This window comes from Centroberyx affinis, unplaced genomic scaffold (assembly GCF_046629955.1).
Source record: "Centroberyx affinis isolate AG114_WGS23_722 - 3 ecotype Tasmania unplaced genomic scaffold, CSIRO-AGI_Caff_v1 ptg000892l_1, whole genome shotgun sequence".
Classification (NCBI taxonomy): Eukaryota; Metazoa; Chordata; class Actinopteri; order Beryciformes; family Berycidae; genus Centroberyx; species Centroberyx affinis.
Genome location: NW_027279480.1, coordinates 23,273 through 48,238, shown reverse-complemented (window position 1 = coordinate 48,238; position 24,966 = coordinate 23,273). Strand labels below are relative to the sequence as shown.

Here is a 24,966-nt window from a genome sequence, read left to right as displayed (position 1 = left end):
GCGGCACGGCGGGCGGTAAACGGACACTGAACGATCGCGTGGAGTACTGGCGGTGGGCAAAGCATGAGAAGTTAGACCCAGACCTTTTCTTTTTCTGCTTTTTTTTTTTTTTTTTTAGCTGTGCCCCCGCAGCGTTGTCTGCATATCTGATCAAAGAGAGCACAGCGTCTCATTCTGGAGCAGCTACACAAGGTTAAATTTGAATTTACTCTGCAGGTGACCGGGTGTTTTTTTTCTTCTCGGGGGTCGCATTATATCTGCTGAAACTGGGGGTCTGGTGCTACAGATAAGATATGAAAATGGAAATGAGAATGAAAAATTGATAAAAAAAGGAGATAATCCCAAAATGATTGCGGTGGCACCTCCCTGTCCGTTTCCTTCTTCTGACTTTCTGTCGGTCGTCCTAATTAAAAAAGAGCGATGCTTAATTCACAAATAAATATGATGTCAGTTAGGGTTAATCAGATACAGCAGTTAACCAATATATCAGCCTGTTATTGCCCTTGTATTAAAAATCAGATCTGGTCCAGTCAATGTCCTCCACCTCTGATATGATGCAATTTGATTGATTACATATTTATTGGAGAATTGACAATACGGGTCGTCTATGGGAAGCCCTCAACCTGAACTGATTATAATGCAATGTGATCAAATTCCAGACAAATATTGTGTTAGGACGATATCGGTCGAACCCTAAACTCTTTATAAATATGATAATTAAATCGATATGCGGGACCACAAACAACTTTATAGAAAGCAGAGAACCAAGACAGGATGTATGACCTGGAGTTCCTCAGCTGACCATGAATGGGAGCCTGGGTCAGTGGACTCGCATAACGCTTGTGTGAACTTTTTCCCCAGAAAATCCCCCTTGTATGCTGCAACAGTCACTCAGTTCATTTTCTACGGAGGTGCACATCATGAGTTCAGTCATAGGGCAGCCGCTAATGCTGCAACAGAGAGGGAGAGTGGTTTTCTCTCTCTCTCCGGGGTTGTCTTTCTCCGGGTGGTAACCCAATCCACCCATTTGCCGGGAAATAGTCACTCAGGGAAGGTTAAAAATAGGGCTATTGGTAGCAACAGGACAGTCTCAAATTCTACATTTTATTACATCTAATTACACTAACTGCAGGAAAGGGGGGGAAATCTTTGTCAAGGACACTACTTTTAGGCCACAACCCACCAATGCAGCAACAATGTTAACATTCCCTTTCAAACAGATACAAAAGAAGAACACTAAAATCTTCACTGACGGCAGAACCCGGTCGATGAGCCAATTAAAAGCGATACCGCTCGCTTCTCCCCGTGGTCCACTGATAGGAAAACGGTTGAGGAACGACTCAACCCATCATCACCGAGGCTTTCCTGCCCTCTACTCTCACCGCCGTAAAAAAACCGAAGACACTTCAAGCAATTTAAAGACTCTTTAAACCGCTAATTAGGCAGCAGCATCTCCGCCTTTTTTATTGCTACCTTTTGTGCGAAGCCGTCCCCACGAGTCCAAGGGCATTCTCCTACTCCTAACTCCTAACTCTTACGACGGCTTGACATTTAGCGGCCCGATGTTCCTCGCATCTCAGAGAAGTGATAGCCACCATGGCGGAACGGACAAAGGAAAGAGCGCCAGAAACTCCAGCAAGAGAAAATCCAAGGAAAAAGACAAAGTCACAGTACTGGACACACTGTTTGATTGACAGGTGATCCGTGGGATGAGCAACCACAGCGATGAGCGGCAAGCACCGAAGACGGAGACAAAATAAAAAAAAATAAAAAATAGAATTGTGCCAATTACCGCTCTAATCTTGTAAGGACTCAGGATTTAAAATGCGCTAATAGTAGAACCCGGGAGATAATCCGGTTAAAGCGATGCCATTTGGGTTTTTTTTCCAGCCGAAATTGAGAAACAGTGACTCAACAAGCCCGCCGTTACCCAGAGTTCCCGGCTCTCCCGTCGGTGGTGTGAGGGGGGGGGGGGGGGGGGGGGGATTAGGACTGCCGGTTGCTGAGGATGTACTTTTCACACAGGATTACCGTCATCGCATCGCCTGCCCACGCCGGGTCGCTTTGATGTGGCTAAAAAGTGTTTGAAACCCCTCCAACGTTGGCTCGCCTCTCATTCCTTCTCATTTTTGGAGGGAAAGAGGCAGAGGGGAGGACGATAAGGGAAGCCGTATGGAAGGCACTTCCGCCCGTAATGTGTGTGTGTGTGTGTGAGAGGGAGTGAGTGAGTGAGTGAGCGAGCGAGAAAAGTCCGAGGGAAAGTGTAGGAGAAAGTATGGAAAAGGAAAAAGGAAAGACGGAGGGATAGAAAGGCAAGGTAGGAGGGAAGAAAGGGAAGGAGCAAGGAGGAGAGGTAGGAGGTACCGAAGGAAAGGGAGGAAATAAGAACGGTTGGAAGGAACAGAAGGAAGGAAAAAAAGAAAGAAAGGGAAGGAATGCAAGCGGGAGGGAAGGGGGAAAGGAAGGACTGAAGGAGGGATAAAGAAGCAAGAAAGTGTGTAAAAGACGAGTGGGAATGTGATAGAGATGGGAGGAGGGAAGGAAGGAAGACAGGTATGCGGGAGGGAAAAGGAGCGAAGGTGGTAGGAAAGAAGAAAGGAAGGGCAGACAGTAGTTATAAAGGAAGGAAAGAAGGAAGTAAGGAAGCAAGGTATGAGGTGGTGAAAGAAGGAATATAGGATGGAGGGAAGGGGGAAAGGAAGGATAGGAAGCAAGAAAGTGCGCAAGAGGAGTGAAAACGTGAGAGGAGGACGAGGGAGGGGAGAAAGGACGGAAGCGAGGATGAAAGGCGGGTAGGTCTTTTCATCCTTGCGGGAAGGCAAGTAGGAAAGGAGAAGAAAGGCGGACAGAAGTTAGAAGGGAAAAGGGAAGGAAAGACAGAGAGAGAGACAGAGAGAGAGAGAGAGAGAGCGGTCAGACCTCATTAAGCGGTGAGGGAGCAGCATGTGCAGACTGAGCTGGTCTTCACACAGAGAGTCGATACAGTCCCACTCCTCCGACTTCATGAAACATCCCACTTGCTCTCCTCCAAATGAGCTATGATTAGCACCGGCCAATTCACTTCCATTCACTGTGACCCGCGCTCCGTCTCCACAGCGGGGGGGTTCAACTTTACATCTTTTTTTCTGTCACAGCTCTACTCGCCGCTAATGTGTTTTCCGTGGCAAAAAAAATGAAAGACACTTTGAAATTATGAAATGACACTGTAATGACATGAATGAGTCACTCTTATTACCGATGTGTGTTACAGTCAGTATCGATTAATCTATCAATCATTTTTTGGGATTAATTGATTAATCATCTAATGTCAAAAATAATGACAAATGCCCAAGTTACTTACTTAGTCTGACCAGCAGCCAAAAAAAAACCCAAGTATGAATTTATAATGATATGGAACTGAGAAAAGCAAGCAAATCTTAACTAAAGCAAAGTCATTCCTACTATTCGGTGCCATTCAGCCTGGTTTACTTTCTATCAAAAATGTCAAATTTTATTATTTCATCTGGAGGGCTTGTTAAACTATAAGAAAAATATATTGGTCCAGCTCAGGATATTATGGTCTAATAATTTGGACCAAATTCTTTGCATGTGACATAGGCCAAATGTCCACCCTGTTACAGGACATTCTCATCTCTATTAATAAGTGTTTTGAATGCATAGTTATTGTAATATTTAAATTTTCAAAGAGCTAAAATGTCCCTGACTTTACCCTTCAAATATATTTTAACAAAGTATTGATAAACAAGCATTATCTTGAAATAAGACTTGTTCTAGTTTAAGGCACAATGTAATTTCAACACGTCTTTTAGAATAAAAAGGAATTTCAATGGAATTTGGCCCCATTTTTAAGTGATTTAATTTTGCCAACTAATTCCCTGCAAGTACCCGCAAAGACATGCTTAATATCTGTTGATTTGATTTAATTATCAAAAAACACACAGGTCATAGATTATCAAAATTATATGCCAATAATTTTCTCTCAATTGACTAATTGATTTTTTGTGATCAACATTTGTTATTGTTTTTCACAAGATGAATTGATTAATCGTTTCAGCATTACATTTATTATTATTACCATTTATTGTCTTGCATGAGAGTGACGTCGCTTTGTTAGCACTGCAGCTGAAATCATCAAACACAGATTTGTAGTTATGCCTTATTTAGTGAATTCATTGAACAGGAGATATGAGGAAAAAATTGGTTTCATTGGGCGTCTGGATCCCTGTGTGACTGATAAAGCTAGTCTCAAGTCAACACGGGTCAGCATGTTGTATGTATGTAATGCATGTATATTAATACATACATACATATTTGGCTTGTGTCCTTGTTTTGTCCTAGGTGTGCATTGTTTTCATGGGGGAAATATGCTTAATAAATGACAAGTAGACTAATGTGCTGCCTGAGTTTTGTCTAATAACATACACACACACACAAGTACATATGCACAGACACACACACATTATGCTGGTGTGTCAGCAAGTAATCCCTCTCTTCCTCCTGTGCGTTCATTCATGAAGTGCATTATCTGGGCTGAACTAATCAGCTTATTACGTTCTGCTGTTTGACCTTCAGTGGCAGAGTTAGCTCTCGTTCCCTCATTAAGGCTGGTTAGAAGTAGCCCCAGGCAAAGTTTACTCTACCTGTGTGTGTGTGTGTGTGTGTGTGAGTGAGAGTATTAATGTGCATGAGAACCAAAACTCTATAAGCCGTTGTGAGACTGTCTGATGAGTCACACTCTAAGTAACACACCCCTCTTTCTCTCTCTCTGCGCAAAAATACTTGTTGCATTCTATTTACTGAGGGGTGATACCCCCCGAGAGTCACCCTAGCACACTGATAAACACATTTGTGTGTGTGTGTGAGCGAGTACTGATCAGCTGCCACAGCCCCCTGGGATTCTTTGATTCTGCACATCAAAGGCCATGAAGAAGGGCCCGTATGTCAAATTGCTTGTGTGAAATACTTGAATGTGTGTGTTTGTGTGTGTGGACAAACACTTGCTGGCATTTAATTTCATAATCCCCTGGGAGACACCCTTACCCAGCAGAGAAAAACAGACAAATGTGCCTCTGTGTGTGTGTGTGTGTGTGGCCGTTCAGTCCACCCACCGATTCAAATGATTCAATTTCAGTTCCATTCAAGTTTGCTTTGATTTGATTTAGGAAATAGAAAGCACATGGTAATATAAATAGATGAAAACTACAACCAAGACATTTCATAAAACATGGCTGAAAATAAAATGACCTTACAGTCCATGCAAGGTAATTGAGATGCCGCAGGGAAGCTAAATGTTAGAGTTGCCCCGGGGGGGGGGGGGGGGGGTTTGACCACTGGGAAAACCTAGCTAATGGCAAAAAGAGCCAAGGTCAGACAGAAGCACCTCAGGGTGGCACCCGATATCTGAAATGTTCCACATTGGGCGAAACACTCCTTTCATGTGCCAAAGCGGGTTTTTATTCTTTCTAACATCTAGCGGAAGGTGGCTGTCGGTGGCCGGTGACCTTTGGCTTCATTAAGGCATAATTAATGGCGTTTATGTCTGGGCACACTCAATCTGAATGAGTGAACAGACAGATCAGGTGTTCAGGTCAGAGAAGGGGGACGCTAAGCTCATCGTGAACAGGCGCTGAGGGCGGCAGCTAAATCAGGACCCCCGTCTCCGGGAGCGATGAAACATCACGGTTTAACCACCTGGCATACCTCGAGGTCAGGTGTGTGCGTGTGTGTGAGAGAGAGAGAGAGGGAGAGAATGAGAGAGAGAGAGAGAGAGTGGTCATTGCAAAAGGCCTCGAGACCAGAAACAGCAATTTCACAAACAGGCTGACAAACTGCATACGTTTCTGTTTGTGCATTGATCCAGCACATAAGCCTGAGAAATGGTGTGACTTTGGCTTAAAGTAACTACAGTGACTGGCCACTTCTCATTGTTTATTTATTTATTTAAACCTTTATTTAGACAGGTAATCTCATTGGGACACGGGGTCTCATTCACAAGAGAGACCTCATGATGCTGGGTCCTGCTGTACTACAGAGCTGTATCGTGTTGGGTATGCTTGTTTCGCGCTGCCTGGTACCCTCCTGGTCATGTGACGGGTGGGTCAGGGCGGATTATACTACCGTGATCACGTGCATGAACATGCAGCGGTGGCAAAACAAACTCAACTCTAAACAAATAGACGAGCATCACTGCTGCTGAATTGACCTTATTTCCACGGCGGCCATTTTGAACTTAAGTCACAATTGAACTGACGTCACAATAAAATTTGTCTTACTTCACTACATAAGTGAGGACTTCAGCTAGACCTAAGAAAACATCAAATAAGCTAACAATCTCAGGGACAACTACAACCACTGCTTCAATTTAGCAGGGAAGAGCTAGCTTATTAGCTAGTTAGCTACTAGCTGCCTAGGCTACACTCATTTCATAATTTCACTCCATTTTTTCACATTCTGCAAAATTGAAACAAAATGTGGTTTTAGCAACAAGATGTTCCTTTCAACAAGATGTTGAAGTTGAGTAGTAGTCCCTAAATACACAAAATCAATCTGCAGCTTAACGACATGTTCATACTCTAGCTAGCAGTATGTGAGTTGACGGAACGCGGAAAACTAATGTAATGCCTTTTGGTTCATTTTATGAAAAGTGGAAATCAGTAAGGGGTGTTTGATGAATATTCCACCACATTATTCATCTCACATTATTGCTTTTTATATAAATCATAGTCTAGTGGTTGTTTACAGTCACAGCAGGCTTTAATTGGTTTCAATAGGACCTTTTATCATTTGGGCTGGGTAGAACAACAACTTCAACCTATTAGTGGCTATGGTGGTGCAGTACATCACTGACCGACTGGGAGACCTTAAACAAGACAATCCACTGTCATGGGAAACATTAGGTATTTAAGGGAAACGTTATGTATTTACAGCCATAATAGACTGCCAACTACTGAACACTGTAAAGGTTTTTGTAGACAAAATAAAGTTGTTCCTAACAAGCGATGTAGTGGAGTGGAAACTCATGGAAACTCTGTTTACCAACATTTGAATTTGCAGAAAAGAGTTTACCCACCTTTTTTAGGCTGAAATAAATCATTATGATGTAAATTCACAGTGTACATCATAGTGGGCAACATCAAGCTGGTGTTAATTAAATGAATGAAGGAAAATATGACTGACTTTTGTTTATACTGGTGGTTATTCGGTATATGATGGCGGTCATAGTTTGTCGCCTTTTTAATTTCCCCACACATCACTGGGGATAACTTTTGATAATATTGCCCACTGATGTTGCCTCCAACTGTTGCCACAATGGCCCTCAGGGAAGCTTTTGTCTGCTGAGTGCCATGTATGAATGAGGCCATGCGTAATGCTGCAGTCATTGTTATAGTGACTTCAAAATAGACTGGAATTGTGTAGATAGAGAAAGCCAATGAAACAGTTCCCAAGACAACAAAACCCTCAAGGTTAAAGCACCACTTGTTACAAGCACTGTTTGTGTTGGATGGTATTTGAATTGCACTCATGTAATCTGAACATAACTGCGTTTGTATGTGTATGTGTGTGTGTGTGTGTGTGTGAGAGAGAGGCCTACCTGTGCCACGGCCACTTGCGTCTGCTGCTGTTGCTGCTGGAGCTGCTGCTGGAGCAGCTGGATCTGGTGGTGGACGGACAGGGGCGTGCCCGGCGTCAGCGTGCCCGACGCAGGGAGCAGCATCCTGGGGCTGGACATCAGCAGAGAGGCCTCCTCTGGAGCCTGACACCAGGGGAGAGAGATCAAGGTCAATATTCGGGGTTCGGGACACTACAGGTCTTTATTTTAAAATGTGTCATTTTCCTGTGCGAGTCACACCAGTCACAACTCTGCTCCGGGCTGAATGCAAAACAGAAGAAATGAAAAACATAAAAGATACTTTCACATCGTGGGAAACCAAGGCTGAACCGATCGATAGAGGGTGTAACCCGAGATTTGACTTTCTTCCAGATTTGTCTTTTTTTCCCATTGCTCTCCTGCTGCTCCTTTCTCCTCCCATTTATCTCTCTTTTTCCCTTTGCTCCCCCTCTTTCTCTCCAACTCTCCAAAAAGCACTGACATCAGGTCACAGCCGGAGAATAGCAGCCGCAGAATAACAGAGCAACAGGAATAAGAGTACCACCACCGACCGCCGTCAAAAACCTGGGCAAGTGGATTGCTTCTCTTTGGAGTTCTGTGCATGCGAGCGCGTGTGCGTGCGTGTTTGAAGGACAGATAATTGTGTTTTGGAAGATGGAGAGAAAGAGACAGCACACAATGGAGTGGTGACAAAAACGTAAGAGAGCAATCAAGAGAATAAGAGACAGAGACAGTAAGACGGAGAGAGGGTGAAATGCTGATGGCTTCATTATCATGACAATTCACGGAAACTTGCCACAGTGCATGACGCAACAGACTGGAGGTGATTCACTGCTGACTAACGAGTTGGCCTACAAATAAATACAAATAAAGCTGCCGATAGCCTGGATTTCCTGCCAATATTCAACATCTTTAATTAGACTATTTGAATGGCCAAGAAATAAAAAAAACATTACAAGTATTCAGTGTTTCCTTCAGAATTGCAGGGTGGAAAAACCTCTAGAACCATCATGGGACACTAAAACTCTCCACTGTAAGGGTTAGCAGCTTTTTAAATGCAGGGTGACCCATCCCAACTATTTCATTTCATTTCCAAGAAGCATTACTCATATACACCATTAAATCAATGTATGTATGTAACAGAATGTTGAATCTGAAATGTGGAGTTGCAGGGTAGAGATGCAAGGAGTGTATAATGAGCATTGCTGAGAATGCTGCAATGCTCCGCTCCAATAATGATAAGCTATGGGACTTCATCCTTGTTCATCTAATGCTATCATGGCAATGCATCCTAATTGCTCCAAGGCTTTAGCACTCATCAGCTACACTGTGACTTCTCCACCGTCCAACTAGTTAAATAGAGATTTGCCATTGTTGAGTGCTGCCTTACCAGCACCAACCTGTTCCAAAAGTGGGCAATCCTGTCTCTTTTCCTAGTATTTTGCTTTTCTTACATGACTGTTCAGTGGCTACAGGAATACACACCGCATGACTGAACAGACCATCAACAGACTGGACATCTGTCGGGTTCTGGGGTTCACACACACACACACACTTCACGACCAATTGGGTTTGGGGAACACTCATTTGGCGACCATTTGGATTTGGGGATCACACAACCAGACGCCAAACCACACCAAAATCTCGCACCAGAACAAACAATCAAAACAAACCTGGAGGTGAAACAACTTGATGCTGTGTATCCTGCCTTTTCTCATTAGCTAGTGCCAGTCTCCATTCAGATTTTAGTGGTGGACCAGCTCACACTACAGCAAGGATGTAGAGACTTCCAAGAGGCCTGAACCAGTGCTGAACCACCACACACTATACAATCATGTGAACACCCCAAACTGGCTTGCTCAACTGTTAATAATTAGTTACAATGGCCAAATTGTGGCTATAATCAACCTAAAAGTTGTGTAGTGTGGCCCCATCTTTGCTTTCCTGAGATTTGGTTGCTTGTAATTTCTTGGTGACGAATTGACGCTCATTCAAACTGTTGCACTCATTGTAAGTTGCAGACAACAGACACAATCCCTCTTTAGACAATGGTGCACCCACACACCCATTCACTTACGCAGACACCCAAGGTGATGGCACGACAGTGACGGATGGGTGGCATTTGTCTTAAGCAGAAGGCTGCTTATTCATTCCACAGAGACGGTGCATGTGGTAGCCATCTTTTCCACCTGTGTGCTTATATACTGAGCTGTCCTCTACCATGCTCTGGGCTGATTACCACTCTACAATGTCACTGTTGTTCACGGCAAGTCATGTGTGTGTGTGTGTGTGAACTTTCTTGAGAGGTGTTAAGGAAACCATGCCAAAACGCTCTACCATCTGTCTCTCCTTAGTGCCTTCTGGTTACACACACACACACACACACACCATGGGAGGAGTATATGAGTGATGGCCTGTCTGAGCTGAACCTTTTGGGTTAATGAGAGGAAATGATCACAGAGATGACAGGTTGTTTGGTGCCTTCTCATAATGAATGGCAAGGCAGAAGTCACTAGTAACTGTCTCTCTCTCTCTCTCTCTGTGTGTTTGAGAGAGAGAAAGAGAGACCAAGAGAGAAGAAGAGACAATATAACTTAAATTCATTTGTTGCAGACTCATGAGAAATTTGTGGGATCACGCATGTAAAAAAACCAGGCCCTGCTCTCCGGTGAAGTGCCTCTTTACAACAAACACACCCTTCCCCTCTCCATTGAACCTGCCGGTGTAGCGGTCACATAAAGGACCAGGTTAGGCTGTCGGCCCGATGAGCGAAGGGTGTTACAACAGGACAGCTGCTGCAGTAGCTCGGACACAGTGAGCGTTGTCAGCCAAACACTGCAGGTTCAATCACCGGGGAGAGTGAATAAGATGAATCTCCACTCGAAGTAACAGAGAGGAGAATGATGACACGTTTGGCTCTCAAGCACTGTAGACACAAGAGCTATACTCATTTCTAGACAAGCAGACTGAGGATGTCAATAAGATACAGCACAGGCCGAGAAAAGTCATAATCTTTGACATTTTGAATGATATAACACAATAGTGCTTCAACCTATATCTCGTTCCGGGGGGGAAAAAATCCTCCGAGTAAAGACCTGCATCCTCAAACTCCGTTCCAGCCTCTCTGCATCGTGTTTACTTAGCAGAATGAGAAAACAACAATCGGTCCCCGTACGCGGAATCTAAAAGTTGTTTACCGCATGCAAAGCCAATTACAGCAGAAATCAGATTAGAATATTCAAACTGAGCAACGGAGTTAAAGAGGAGGGAGATGAATGCCGGCTGCTGCATCCGGGCCTGTCGCTATTACACTCCGATTCCCACTCAAGTGTCACACACACACACACACATATACAGTTATATACAGGTCCTTGGCAGGCAGCTGTACTCTCACTATATCTTCTTGCCTCTAGTTCTACTCGGTGACAGAGAAGGATGGACAGAGGGAGAGAGAGGAGAGAGAGAGAGAGGGGGAGAGAGAGTAAAGTAAGAGAAAAAGAAACAGGAAAGAAAGGAAAGATAGATGAGATGGGATGGAGGACGTATCTCTCTCTCTCTCTCTCTCTACCCTCCTCCAGCTGTGATTATAGTTGTTCTCTATCCATCGGACAGACTGTCCCCTCCCACACACACACACACACACACACACACACACATTAAAACACCCGGAGGTTAGACAGGGTCTGGCTCCCTTCACTGCTGACAGCTTCAGCAATCTCAATGACAGGCACTGCAACAGATTTACAACTTTCTCAAGGGCTCTGGGGAAAACGGCCCGGAGATAACCCCATTGTGCCACTGGCTATAATAATAATCATCAACCATAACAGCTATTATATAGCGGCGGCACATCCAGAAGAAGCACAACGCTGCATTTACATGCAGGGGGTAACCTGGCTATTGTCCATACTCCGGTTCAGGTCTTATTGAGGTTAAGCTGTTTACATGAACCTTTGATACCCTGAGATTGAGTCTCCCTGCTGCCATGAATAAACCAGAATGTTCCTGAGCAATGCTAAGTTACTTCTAATACAGTCAAAATGTACCCATAATGCATGCTGTTTAATATAGAGGTAAACCAGGCATCTTAACCAGGTTTCTCAGAATCAGAGTATGATTACCAGGTTATTCTAACCCAGTTATGATGTTTACATGAGTCAAACCATGGAACTAGTTTGCCATGTTTCTTATTTTGCATCTCCCTTTTTCATTATTCATTGAAGATAGAAGAAGAAGAATGACGGCTATAATTTAAGAGGGCATTATTTTTTGTAGTTTTGAGCACTTCGGTGATATTAACTGTATCATAGAAACAAGTACTGCTACAGTATATTATAATGCCTAACCTGTCCAGTCAATAATCATCGTAAGGTAAACAACCACCGTTATAAAGCCCAAAAAATAAAAGTCAATTATAATTTCAGAAAAGCGTTAAGTGTTAATTTAGGTTTTGTTTTCCGTAAACATGCTACGTGTAGCAATTCAACATCAGTAAACCACTACCACATCAATTTTGAGACATTAGTCGCGGCCGTGGTCTCATTTGTTTGTGATAATTACACCAAGGCATCAATTAACTTGACAATGATACACTGATGCTTTAAAATGCTACATGTAGTAGCTTAAAAGAACCTATCATAGCTTTCACTAGTCTGATACTACATACTGTTATGGGTTTAGTTGGGTTTATACACTCCAGTACACCTCTCACTAGGGTTAGCCACAGTTGGGATGGCTGCTGAACTATGATGGATGTGGAATATAATGCTATACTAATAACTGTTTAGTATTGTTGATACAGTATTACATATAAGCTCAATAAAGAAAAGCCTCTGAGGTATTATTGCTCCAGAGAGTGGGATGAAGGGAGAGGAAAGCAACAACCAAAAGTCTCCCGTGTTTCACCTCCACCTGTGTTCTGTCACCCAGCCAATGCACAAAGTGACTTTGCTGGATTCTCGGTGGAGGCGAGAGACAAAAAGGACTTCACGGCCTTGCAGGGAATGTGAATCAGCTGCTCCCTGACAAACCGTTGCGGCGCCTTGTGCTGCTTCCACAGCTGGACTGTTTTATTGTTGAGGGTCTATTTCAAAGTGTAAGGCCGTGATTGGAGTGTGGACATTTAGCTCGCTCGCTCCGAGGTAAGTTCAGTAATAGGGTTGTTCAAGGTAGAGCTGCAGAGACAGGATACAGAGATAACCTATCAACCCCCCCCCATAGATATATTACGGTCATTTTGTGCTATGGGACAAAAAAATCCTACTTGATGCACCTTTAAAAACTAAGGTATCGCCAACTGCTTCCTTCAGCCAATCAGAACGCTCGGCTGCAGCTTCAGCAGCATCCCAATTGCCTGGTATACTGTGTGGGTCTGTTACTATTGCTGCTTACTTCTTGTACTTGTTAATTGGTGTCATGTAATGTAATTGGCAATAAAGAGCCTCTAATTTTGATGTTACAAGCTATTGCATATCATAACTCAATGTTAGACATCCCCCTAAAACGATCAAACAAAACAAAAACTGCTGCCGGATAAAGCTAAATATTTCCTTATGATCAGCACACAGAGCTGAAATCAGTCTCAGAAGCCTGAATAAAAGATTTCTAAAAATTGTTAAAGACCACAGTAAGATGAAAGTATTGATCAGAAACTGCAGGAGTCTATACACGCCAGAGATATCAAAAGGTTTTGGTCAGGTTAGGTGGTTGAGCATCCTTTATGTCACAAGGTGGTGTTTATACCCCCGTCTTCGCCTGAGGGTGGGATTAGAAGTATCTGTAGAGGTGCTGCTGCTTTTATAATTAGAGGTTCAATTAGGTTCAATTCTCCGTCTAAACCAGGAAAGACCCACAAAGCGTGTATGGTGAGTCTAGAAAGAAGCTTTTGCTCAAATGGACGGAAAAAACTGATCCGATCAGACGGCTTTTAAACCCTCGGATTCCCTCAGCCGCCTTTGTCACTCTGTCACTGCACCCCATTGTTGTTGAGTTTGTTTGTTTTTTTGTCACTGCTATTCCTGGCTTCCCTAGGTTACAGTTACCCATTTAATCTTCCTGCGCCTGGAGTGTAAATAAGTGAAACGACACAAAGTCACAGAGAGCGTACACAAATTTGGATGTGTTTCTATTTCGGGGCGAGTTCCGACTTCATCGCAAGTGTACCAACGGCTTTAGTGAAGTGCACAGTCTCCCCTCGGGATTTTTGCAAAACTTTGCCATTATTTTTTGGGGGGGGGGTTTCCCACATTTTAACCAGGAAACTTGTCAAAATCAATTTCCATATTTTTCCATACTCTCCAGAAGCCCAGAGAGGTTTCTTTTTTTTTTCCCCCTCACTCCTTAAGATAGAAATGTTGCAGTACAGTGAGCAACAGATACAATCGTTAACTCTTCATGCCGTGGTTCTCGAGCCTTTTCCTCGGAACACTCAATAGAGCAGTGGTTCTCAACCTTTTTCATATCAAGGACCCCTAATTTAGTCCACATTAGGGCCACGGACCCCCATTTGATGCGATTTTGTCCCTCAGACCCAAATCTGAGAATATTTTTAATTGTTAGATATGATTTTGTCCAGAACTCCATGACTATCTGTATTGTAAGGAGAGAGATAGTGAAACTATGATCAAAATAGTCAGCCTCCTACATTCTATAATTGTTCTTGTAAATGAAATAATGAAGTTTAACGATTCATCAATTTGCTGGGGACCCCCTGGGATGCCCTCAAGGACCACTGGTGGTCCCCCGGACCCCACGTTGAGAACCACTGCAATAGGGAACACCTATTGCCTTAAGTGGCTGGGAACCCTAAAAGAATTTAATTAGAATGGCTTTCAGTGGAGAATTTTTCAGAGGGAAAAACTAAATACTTGTTTTTTGACATAAAAATGGTCCAATTTAAAGATATTGAATGTCAGCACAAAATGTTGGCGACTGGTAACTTAAGTCTAAAAAATATCTGCATCGGTATCATCCTTCAAAAACCAATGTGGGTTAAAGTGTAGCGTGTAAAAAGATGAGTGACAGCGAAAGCCCTTTCAACATGGACTAGCGAGCCAGGAAATACGAAACCCAGGTCAAGGTTCCGCTCGGGGTCAAAGGTCACTGTTTAACCTGTATCGAACACCATGTCGAACACGGCATACCATAATATTCCCGGGTCGCGTGTGTGAAAGGGGGTGTGGAAGGAGACGGGGAGGGGCGAGTGTGAGGAGTGTTGGCTGATAGCTAAAACGCCAAGGTTTGTACGGTGACAGGATTTTGGCCCGCCGGCTTTTGTGACTCCTTGTTGGTTGGCAGCCTGCTGTCCGGGCCTCTTAGCATGAGTTTACGAGTCTACACACACACACACACACACACACACACACACACACACACACAGAAATCAAATCATAAGGCCTGCAAGGCTCTGAAGAAAAACAAGTCCACTCCAGCTGGGGGAAAAAAAAACTTGAATATGACTGGGCCGAGCGATATTCTCACACGAACCCGTCGCGTTTACAAGTGAAAAAGTCGAGAGGCTGCATTTTTATTACCTGCTTTCCAGAGGGGAGAGGTGAAGAGTATTGAAAAGATAACTCTCTGTCCTGCAAGGCTGCCGAGGAGACAGCCGGGGGAGAAGGGCCAAGGGTTTGTATGTGTGTGTATGTCTCCCTGTCCCGGTGGCACAGTGGTCGTTAAGTTAAGGCTGAGGGTAAGTGGATGTTGGTTGTCAGCCGTCAGCGAAAGGACCGGAGGACGGATCTCTCACAACATAGACCAACCAGGTGAATTTAGATGAATCTTCTGATCCTTTATTGATGATTTCCCCGAATAAATCAATACAGTGTTGACATCCGCATCCCATGAAGCTTTATCGAGTAAAAGTTATGAAAGTCTAATTTTATTTTTTGAGGACGAAGTGGCACAGTTGCATCAATTTCCACATTTTGGTCTTTTAAATAAGATGCTATGATGATAAATATTATGGTATGATGATGATGCAAAAGAGGGCAAAACACAAACAAGGCAATAACTAATGTGATTGATTGATTGAGATGAACTAAAAGTGAACTCGGCCCACTCCTGCCTTCACGTTAAGCTGGAAATGTGTTTTTATGCCGATGACTCTTATTTCTCCGACCCATACTCATACTTTGGAAGTTTGAGTGAGCAAACTGCACAAGTCGGTTCTGATGCAACGGATTTGTTTATGTGTCAACGCGTCCATATCCGAGTCACACGGACAAAGAAAACTGTGATTTCTACCATCTCCTGTCTAACCCCCCCCCCCCGCGCTGCTTGAGGGGAAGAGAGACATTCACACTGAAGCAGCAACACCTTGCAGCACACTGTTCTGGTGTTAGGAGGCTGTTTTATGTGGAGAAAACTGTCAGGATTTCCAGTCTTTCCAGATTTTTGTCTTGTCATATTGACTCAATTTAGTCAATTATTTGCTGATTTTTGTAAAAAAAACATTGACATTGACAAAAACATACTTACTGCAGCATCACTTTGATTTTAGATTAGAGAGATTAGCACCACATGATTATATTTGTAATATGTAGATATTAAGTCGGGCTGGCTGATATTTTTGGGAACATTGTCAAAATGGATAAACGGTTGTTACACCCTGTATGTAAAAACATTCTGTGATTGGATAATTACAATTACCGTGTCTCCAATTAATGTACAAGCGTGCATCTGGCTTGTCTGCAAGAGTAAATGCATGTCTGTGATTGGATAATGCAAACTTCTTTCTGTTAACAATACAGTGACTTTTTTTTCAGAGGTAGTTGTGATAATCATAATAATCATAATATATTAATCTGCAGTGTTTTTTGCATATTTTCCTCAATTATAGAATGAAATAAAAGTATTTCTAATATAATCACGGTGCTGAATCACTACTTCTCATTAGCCGTCATTGAAATAAATAAATAAAAAAAAAATTGTCAACTGGTATTTTCATCATTCATTTTGTGACAATTTAGCTACAAGAGTGAGAAGGCAAAAGAACAGGCAGTCCAGCGATAGAGAGAGGGAGACAGAGAGAGAGACAGACAGAGAGCGAGAGAGAGAGAGACAGACAGAGAGCCAGAGGGAGACAGACAGAGAGAGAGAGAGAGAGAGACCAGTGAGTGGACAACAGTGTGTGTTTTCAGACGGAGAAGTGTGTGTGTGTGTGTGTGCAGAGCGCTGCTGGAAGCTCTACACTCATATATCACAGTGTTTACTCCGACCTGAAAGCATCTGAAAGCAGGCCAGAGGCGGACTGCTTTTAAACCGTTTGTTCTACAATCTCGCTTAAAGCACACATGCACATACATACATTCACCCACCCACATACACACACACACACACACACACACACACACTCCCCCCCCTCCTTCTCTCTCTCTTTCACACACACAAAGAAAAGAATACATCTCATTTAAACTCTCATGCCGCTAAAAGGTTTAGCAGCGAAAGCTCCTTGACCTGTACTGCTTTTCACATCTCTATTTAATCACTCTTGTACTGCTTATTGATACAAAATAAAGCCTCTCTATTTTTAGGGCTGCACAATATTGGCAACATATTGACTTTTTTTGTTTGTACTGAATACTGCAATTTCATTATGAATTCTGATGCGAGCGTGCCAAAAATCGAAGAGTTTTGTGTCGGGCAGCTTGATTTCATTGTTTGGTATGGATGAGACGTTTCAATATATCGCAATACAGAAATATAACAGTACAATAATATGGGGCGAAAACGAATCGTGATATTAGCTCCATGTTATTCTGCTGTAGTGATCACAAATGAGACGGCTTGCCCATCACAGTTTCACAAGCTCTCCATCCAAATTATATTATTTGCACTTTGTAATGACATTTTTAATTTGTTGTTTACATTCTAGCAAGACAATGCCATCGCCAGAGAGATTTGTGGCTCAGAAATAAAACATTTCTATAAACAATTCTGTCGTCCCAACAACAAACAACGTCATGGAACGTGGAAACCGGCCGTCATCACTACTACGTATTCGATTTCCTAGCGATACCCCCCCGTCTAATCCAGGAGGCGAGGCGGTAAAGCAGACGTCCCGACTCGACCCCCGCGGACGGGATCTCTCTCTCTCTCTCTCTCTCTCTCTCTCTCTCACCCGACTCTTCCGGGGTCGTTTTGAACGCCGAGCGCCGAGGGCCTCGGTCGTCAGCCTTAACGGGAGCTGACAGCCAGAGAATGAACTCTTAACACTCGCAGGCTGCTTTCCCTTTCATGAGCTTCCAGAGAAAACCCCGCAGTGAATCAAACCCCTCCGCTCGGGGGGGGGGGGGGGGGGGGGGACACACACATTCATTCACACGCACATCGTATTCCATGTTACATCCCCCCCCCCCCCCCCCCCCCCGACATGTCTCTACACATTCCTGTCTAATCTATCAAGCTGTTAAGGATGACAAATGTGTCTAAGAAAAAAAAAAAAAAAAAACATACATGCATGTATCCCGGAAAGCAGCTACACACACACACACACACACACACACACACACACACTTCCTCATGCATAGGGCGATGACCTGAGAATAGAGGTCGTTGCAGCGAGTCGGTTGTTTCAGTGATTTCACGCCGTGTTGCTTTCAATCAGGGCCCGCATTGAAAGGTCCCATAACTCTAACGTTAATGGGGCCCGAGGACTGTTAAACAGCTGAACGGCTCGGTTTCCCAACGCCGGTTAAGGAGCCGAAATGGGTCGCAAGCCGACTTCCGGAGGGTCTTCATCTGATGCGTACGTTTCGGCGGGCCCGCGCCCTAAGGTAACAGACGTTCTCATTCGGGTCCCGACATGAAAGACTGTAATAACCCCTGGCTTGGAGGGCTGCCTAACCGGGCTTGTCCGTTTAATTATTAGCCATTAGTAAGAGACCAGTGGAAGGAGGGAAGTGCCCAATTAACTTGTGTTAACTACAGATCAGGGGTTTTCCATTTTTTTTTGCACCTTTAGCGCCAAAGTGAAAGGAAAATGAGAAAAGACTTTTGCTTCGAATCGTTTGACTTTTTGGGCGCCATGCTGTCATCCGGCCAGTAGAGAGCGTTAAAAACAACTCAGCAGGAGCAGTAGAAGAAGAAAAACACTAGTAGGCATCTCATTGGTTGTGGAAGCGGCATTTCCCCTCCGAGCTGCTTGCTTGGCTAAAACAGCAACTGTTGCCAACTTGGCGACTTTGCCCCTAGACTTAGCAACTTTTCTGACCACAACCTTACTGCCAGCGATGAATGTTGCTGACCATGGGCACAAAATGTTAATGTGTTGACTCCCAAAGCATTTGGGAGTCTGCAGGGTGTCTCCAGGTCCTTAAAAACACTTTAATGAATTTGATTACCTATATTCAAGGCCTCAAAAGTCCTTGAACGTCTTCAGTTTTACAGGTCTTAAAATGTTGTGGTCTTTTGGTGTGCTGCTTTTGGTGAGAAATCAGCCCAACCATGTAGATCCATATTCTCAGGGAACAAGTTTTTTGTTTTTTTATGTTCATTTCAATGAAAAAAAAGGTCTTGAAAAGTCTTAAATGTACCTTTCATTCTGCAGATGAATTTGACACCACTGTTGGCAAGCTTGAATCCATCCACAGGTTTTGAGGTTTCCCATGGGTGAAACATGAGTGATTCACATTAGTGATTCAAAAGCTGTAATCTGAAAAGATTAGCTGACAACTAATCACCTCTCTAAATGGAATCTAAATGGAATGAACCCTTTGGGGGGGAAAAAAAAGAAAAAAAAATCTTTTCTTTTTTTTTTTTATACCAAAAAAGTAACATGGAGTGCAGGGAACAAAACAACACACAAGCCAATCCAGGCCCTCCCTCCCTCCCTGTCCACTACTGTCCTCTCCTACACAGCAAAGCAGTGGAAAGTAATACAAATAAAAATATAATAAAAAGATTAAGGAACACCGGGTTGTTGCCAGCTTGCCGCAGAGCCTGAGGTCTCTAATAAGCGTCACCCCGCATCCTCTCTTTACCCTCGTCACATGGTGTCCTGCCACTGTTTCCCTGGCTCAAAAACAAAATTACACCCCTGCAAACCAAATCCCAAGTAAACAACAGGCAGTACGCTGCTGTGCCGCCAGCCCAAGCAAAAGCAATACAGCCACCGCACAGATCTATAGATAGGCCAGAGAGCATTTCTCTGCTTATAGATAGGCTGCTGGTAGTGTTTCCACAGGCCTGAGTGCAGATGGGCCTGGCTGAGCTGCATCAAATCTCTAACATTATGAGGCTGCCACACTGCTCTCTCTCTCTCTCTCTCTCTCTCACACACAAACACACACACACACAGAGGAATTGGAGACCGATGTAGTGGTCATGGAGCTCAGCTGCCAACATAGTGCTGACAGAATTTCTGAATGGAGATGGAGCAGGGCAGCCTGGCACTGACAGACGGCTATTTCCACCATCATTCAATACACAAACACACATAGGACCCTTGATTTGAACTTGGTTGTGCTGGTTACTATAGCCAAATGAATGTGAAAAAAGTCTAGGCAATTAGAAAATCCATTAACTACATTCATTGCCTGACCCCGAACTCAGCGAACAACCATGAGGTCCTACACACTCCACCGCTGAAGCCTCTGATGCTACACTGCTACACTACAGCTATTACATTTGACATTGTGCTGAACTATGGTTGTTCTGATGTAACTTCTAGAGAATAAAATAACTATCCAACATTCATCTAGTATCCTACTCAAAATCAACTTTGAGATTGCTTGACCTGCACTTGGCTAGGCTACCATAATGACGCTAATAGACACAAATATATTGATTCTGAGTAACCATAATGACCCTAACAGACACAAATATATATTTAGAGTAACCATAATGACGCTAATAGACACAAATATATTGATTTTGAGTAACCATAATGACCCTAACAGACACAAATATATATTTTGAATAACCATAATGACACTAATAGACACACAGAAATATTTTGAGTAACCATAATGACGCTAATAGACACAAATATATATTTTTAGTAACCATAATGACACTAATAGACACAAATATATTGATTTGAGTAACCATAATGACGCTAATAGACTAACCTAAAAGCTGAGGAGGAGCAAAATGTCTCACTTTGGAAGACTTTCTTTTTTTTTTTTTTACATGCAGTTCTCCACTGAACCTCAATGATTGCGCCAGACCTGGTTGCTAGGAGATTTGTTACGCACCTCATAAGGTCAGCTGTACAAGAACACACACACACACACACACACACACACACACACAGAGGGCCGATCTACCTTGCTGTCTGAGTGGTTGAGGTCGGTGGTCTTGGCTGTGGCGTCCAGGTCGGTCACTCCTCGGCTGGGGCTGAACTCCTCGGCCGGCGGCGCCTGGCTCGGCTCCTCGGCGTCGATGTCCGTCTCCTCGGCGACGGCCGCCGTCTTCTCCGCGCCCGTCGGCTCCCGAGCTGAGCCGAGGAAAGCACACACACACACAGGTGGATGAGCACGCACGCCTGCACGCACCCGCACAAACACACGCACACGCATGGATGGGCGGACACACACACACAAACCCAAGTGAGAAAGAATGCAGCAACCGTATTGTAATACAGTGCATGTTTATGTATGTCCTTTCTCGCTAGTGTGGGTGTGTGTGTTAGTGTGTGTGTGTGTGTGTTTGTGTCCGTTCACTCACACACACATCAGAGTAACTCTTTGGCAATAAAACAGAGCGGCTCCACTGGCCTCATATTGTGTCATACTGTCACGCTGCCAGCACTCTCTTATTTCCTTCGTTATGTTTTTGAACAAGACTTCCATCCCTGTTAATACATTTTTAATGGGACAAATTGGTCCAAACACAAAACCGAGGCAGATATGATTACGCGGGCAAGTTTTTGGAGCCGATGGAGACGAACAACGCGGCCTGTGGAAAGAGTTCGGAAATGGCGTCCGGGAAGAAATCAATGCGGAGTGTAACGGAATAGGCGACGGCGAGCCCTCCTCTTCCTCCCACTCCTCCTCCTCCTCCTCCTCCCACACTCTGCTCCTGGAGTCAAATGTTTAAACTACTTGGACTGGCCAGACAGTATAACAGAGCAGAAGTATAAAACTGTTGTCAGAGTTGCTGGCACAATCCCCTAGCCGCATTGCCTTAAATTGTCGGTCGTGTGTCATGGCCTCACCACTAAAGTCTTGGGGAAACTTAAGGTGCCTGTGTGTTTTTTTTTTTTTCCCTTGCAGGAACTGTATTTTGTTGCAGTGTAACCACTGGAGCCATTCTCTTTCCAATGGCAAAGCTCTTTCTAGATAGTTGGCTGTAACTAATATAACTCAAGGCTGCAGCTCACACAGCCTCTTTGTAGGCATCAAATTTGACATTATTTGCAAACTGAAGTGCCTTCACTTATAAAAACAGCAAAATCCAATAATATAATCACCCATATTCTTAAAATATTGAGTTATTAACACCGGGAGACATTTATTTTTGAATATAGAAAGGTTTGGATTGAAACCCTCCAAATATTCTATAAAGCAGAAAGGGGCTGCTGACTCACTGCACAGCATGCACTTACACCTTTAACAATGCCAATTTAATGAGACAATATTCTTATCAAATGTGAGTGAAAGGTTAGGAGGAGAAAGGTAAGGGACTTTGAAACGAAAGAGAGGGTGGAGGGAACGTGGAAAGAGATCGTGGGAAGAGGGTAAAGAGCTGGAGAAAAGAGGAGTGAGGACATTTTCTTCTCTTCTCCTTTCCCTCCATTCCCCTAATCCCCGCAGTATCCTTCCCTCTTCCTCCTAAATCTCCTTCTCCGTAACTTCTCACCGCTGCTGTCCTCCCCTCTTCCTCCATTACTCCTCCCCCTCCTCCTCCCAAAACCCTTGTCCTCTGCCACTGTCCTCCCCTATTCCCAGTCCTCCATTCATCCCCTCACCTGTTCCCAAGATTCTCCTCCTTTATCCTCCCTCCTCCTCCTCCCAGCCCTCACTGCCATCTTCCCTTCTCAGGTTAGATTTATCATCGTTAAGTCATTTGTCACTAGGAAAACAACACAGTTCCTTCTTGGCAAAGCGGTTACTTTTCTACGTGGTTTGAATTGGTGAGACGATGCAAATAGAATGTCATTTAGTTTGGGTAGTAAATGACCTCTCCACTATGAAAGCTGAATGTACAGGTTAAAGCAGGCTCGGATAGATGTGAATGGGAGGAAATACAAAAAAATGATATTGAATTCCCCCTGAAGAAATCGCAAATGCTCTTTTTCCTCAGGATGAACCACATCTTGGGTTCACTGCAAAAAAATATCATTTAATTTAGTATCGAGTCTTAAAACCGTATGTTTCTTCACAGAAGTCCAGCAAAAATCACGTTAAGTGCCATTTTTTGGTACTATAGTAGAGTGATTTGCATTATTCTGCCTTGTTTTAAGATATTGACGTTCAGAAAACTCCTGAAAAAAGTGAAACTGCACTGGAAGCAAGTGGAGTGATCTCACCTTTTAGCAGAATTTTTCACTTAAAGAAAACTAAGTTTGAATAAGATGAGGCTAAACTGTTAAGATGGACATTTTTTGCAGTGTTGATATATTTAACAGGACCCAAAAAGATGTCTGAAATAAGCTGAGTGGGCTTTAACAAGCCAGCTATCATTTGTCCTTTAGGCTTCAATTTGGTGATGCACTGTTCAATGACTTTCAAGCCTATGGGCTTTACTGTTCCAGCTGTGTAAGACTTCCTCTTCCCCCTCTCCTCCTCCTTTATCCTCCTCTCCTCCTCCTCTATCCCCTTCTCCTCCTCCTTTATCCTCCTCCTTTATCCTCCTCTCCTCCTCCTTTATCCTCCTCTTCTTCCTCCTCTATCCCCCTCTCCTCTTCCTTTATCCTCCTCTTCTTCCTCCTCTCCTCCTCTTCTATCCCCCTCTTCTTCCTCCTCTCCTCCTCTACCCCCCTCTCCTCCTTTATCCTCCTCTTCTTCCTCCTCTCCTCCATCAGTATCACCCTCTTCTTCCTCCTCTATCCCCCTCTTCTTCCCCCTCTCCTCCTCCTCTATCCCCCTCTCCTACTCCTTATCCTCTTCTTCTTCCTCCTCTATCCCCCTCTTCTTCCTCTTCATATCCCCTCTTCTTTCTCCTCTTCTTCCTCCTGTCCTCCTCTATCCCCCTCCTCTATTCCCCCTCTTCTTCCTCCTCTCCTCAACCACTATCCTCTTCTTGCTCCTCTTCCTCCTCCTCCCTTATCCCCCTCTTCTTCCTCCTCTCCTCCACCACTATCCCCCTCTTCTTCCTCCTCTCCTCCACCACTATCCCCCTCCTCCTCTATCCCCCTCTTTCTCCTCCTCTCCTCCGCCACTATCCCCCTCTTCTTCCTCCTCTCCTCCACCACTATCCCCCTCCTCCTCTATCCCCCTCTTTCTCCTCCTTTCCTCCACCACAACCCCCCTCATCTTCCCTCTATCCTCTTCTCAAATTTGCAAAACTTTTTTTTCCCTCCTCCACTATGCCCTCTTCTCCGTCCTCTCCTCCTCCCTTATCCCCCTGTTCTTCCTCTTCTCCACCATCTCCCTCCTCTCCTCTAATCTGCTATTCTTCCTCCTCTCCTCATCTCTAATCCACTAACCCCCCCTGCTCTCTCTCTTCTTCATGCTCTCCTCTTCTCCCCCCCCCCCTTCTCTTTTCATCGCCATGATAATTAGTTCTCCAGATAAGCTCATTGGCTGTGCGTGACGGCTCTTGTGTTGCTTAACACACCGTGACAGTGTGTGTGTGTGTGTGTGTGTGTGAGTGTTGGGGGTGGGGGGGTGGGGGGCTATCGCTGTGTGTGTGCATGTACGGTGCGTGGGTGATCTCGGGGCTCATCAGCATGTGAAAGCGAGTCGGTCTCTGGAGGGCTGGAGGTGGTGGACGGGGTCGGGGGTGTGGGGGGGTGGGTTTGTGGAGATAATGTCCCCCCCCCAGCCCCGAGCTCTCCGTGTGGGGCGGGGGGGGGGCGGCCCAGAACGAGCAGATCCCGCATGGTCCTCCCGACGTTCAACCCGCTATCTCTTTCCCTCTTTTTACCACGCACGCACACACACACTTCGACCCACGTGTCTCCGGGCCAGAGGCGAACCCCCCCCTCCCTGCTCCCCCTCCCCCCTATCCCATCCCATCTAGAAACGAGGCAGTGGATAAAAGCGGCTCGGCCCACCAGCGCGGCGCCGTCTTTCTTTCGGTTGACTCATCCGTGGCCTCTCGCGCTCGCCGGCTCGGAGGGGGGGGGGGGGGGGCAATGCAGGCATGCTCTGGAGGAACGTGTGTGTGTGTGTCTGTGTGTGTGTGTGGTGGAGTGCGCATACAGCAGAACCTGCCTGTGCTGTCTGCGGACATCTCGAGGTGTGAGGAGG

General features: G+C 44.5%; 1 protein-coding gene across 1 annotated transcript in view; it reads right to left on the bottom strand.

Annotated features, from left to right (window-relative positions):
• Positions 1-24,966, bottom strand: part of LOC139645690 (carboxyl-terminal PDZ ligand of neuronal nitric oxide synthase protein-like) — a 45,703-nt gene that overhangs the window by 5,266 nt on the left and 15,471 nt on the right. The window contains exons 3-4 of the mRNA XM_071521477.1: positions 20,878-21,047; positions 7,592-7,753 (exon numbers count right to left, since the gene is read on the bottom strand). Coding sequence (XP_071377578.1) covers positions 7,592-7,753; positions 20,878-21,047 — 332 coding nt within the window. The remainder of the gene's footprint in view (positions 1-7,591; positions 7,754-20,877; positions 21,048-24,966) is intronic.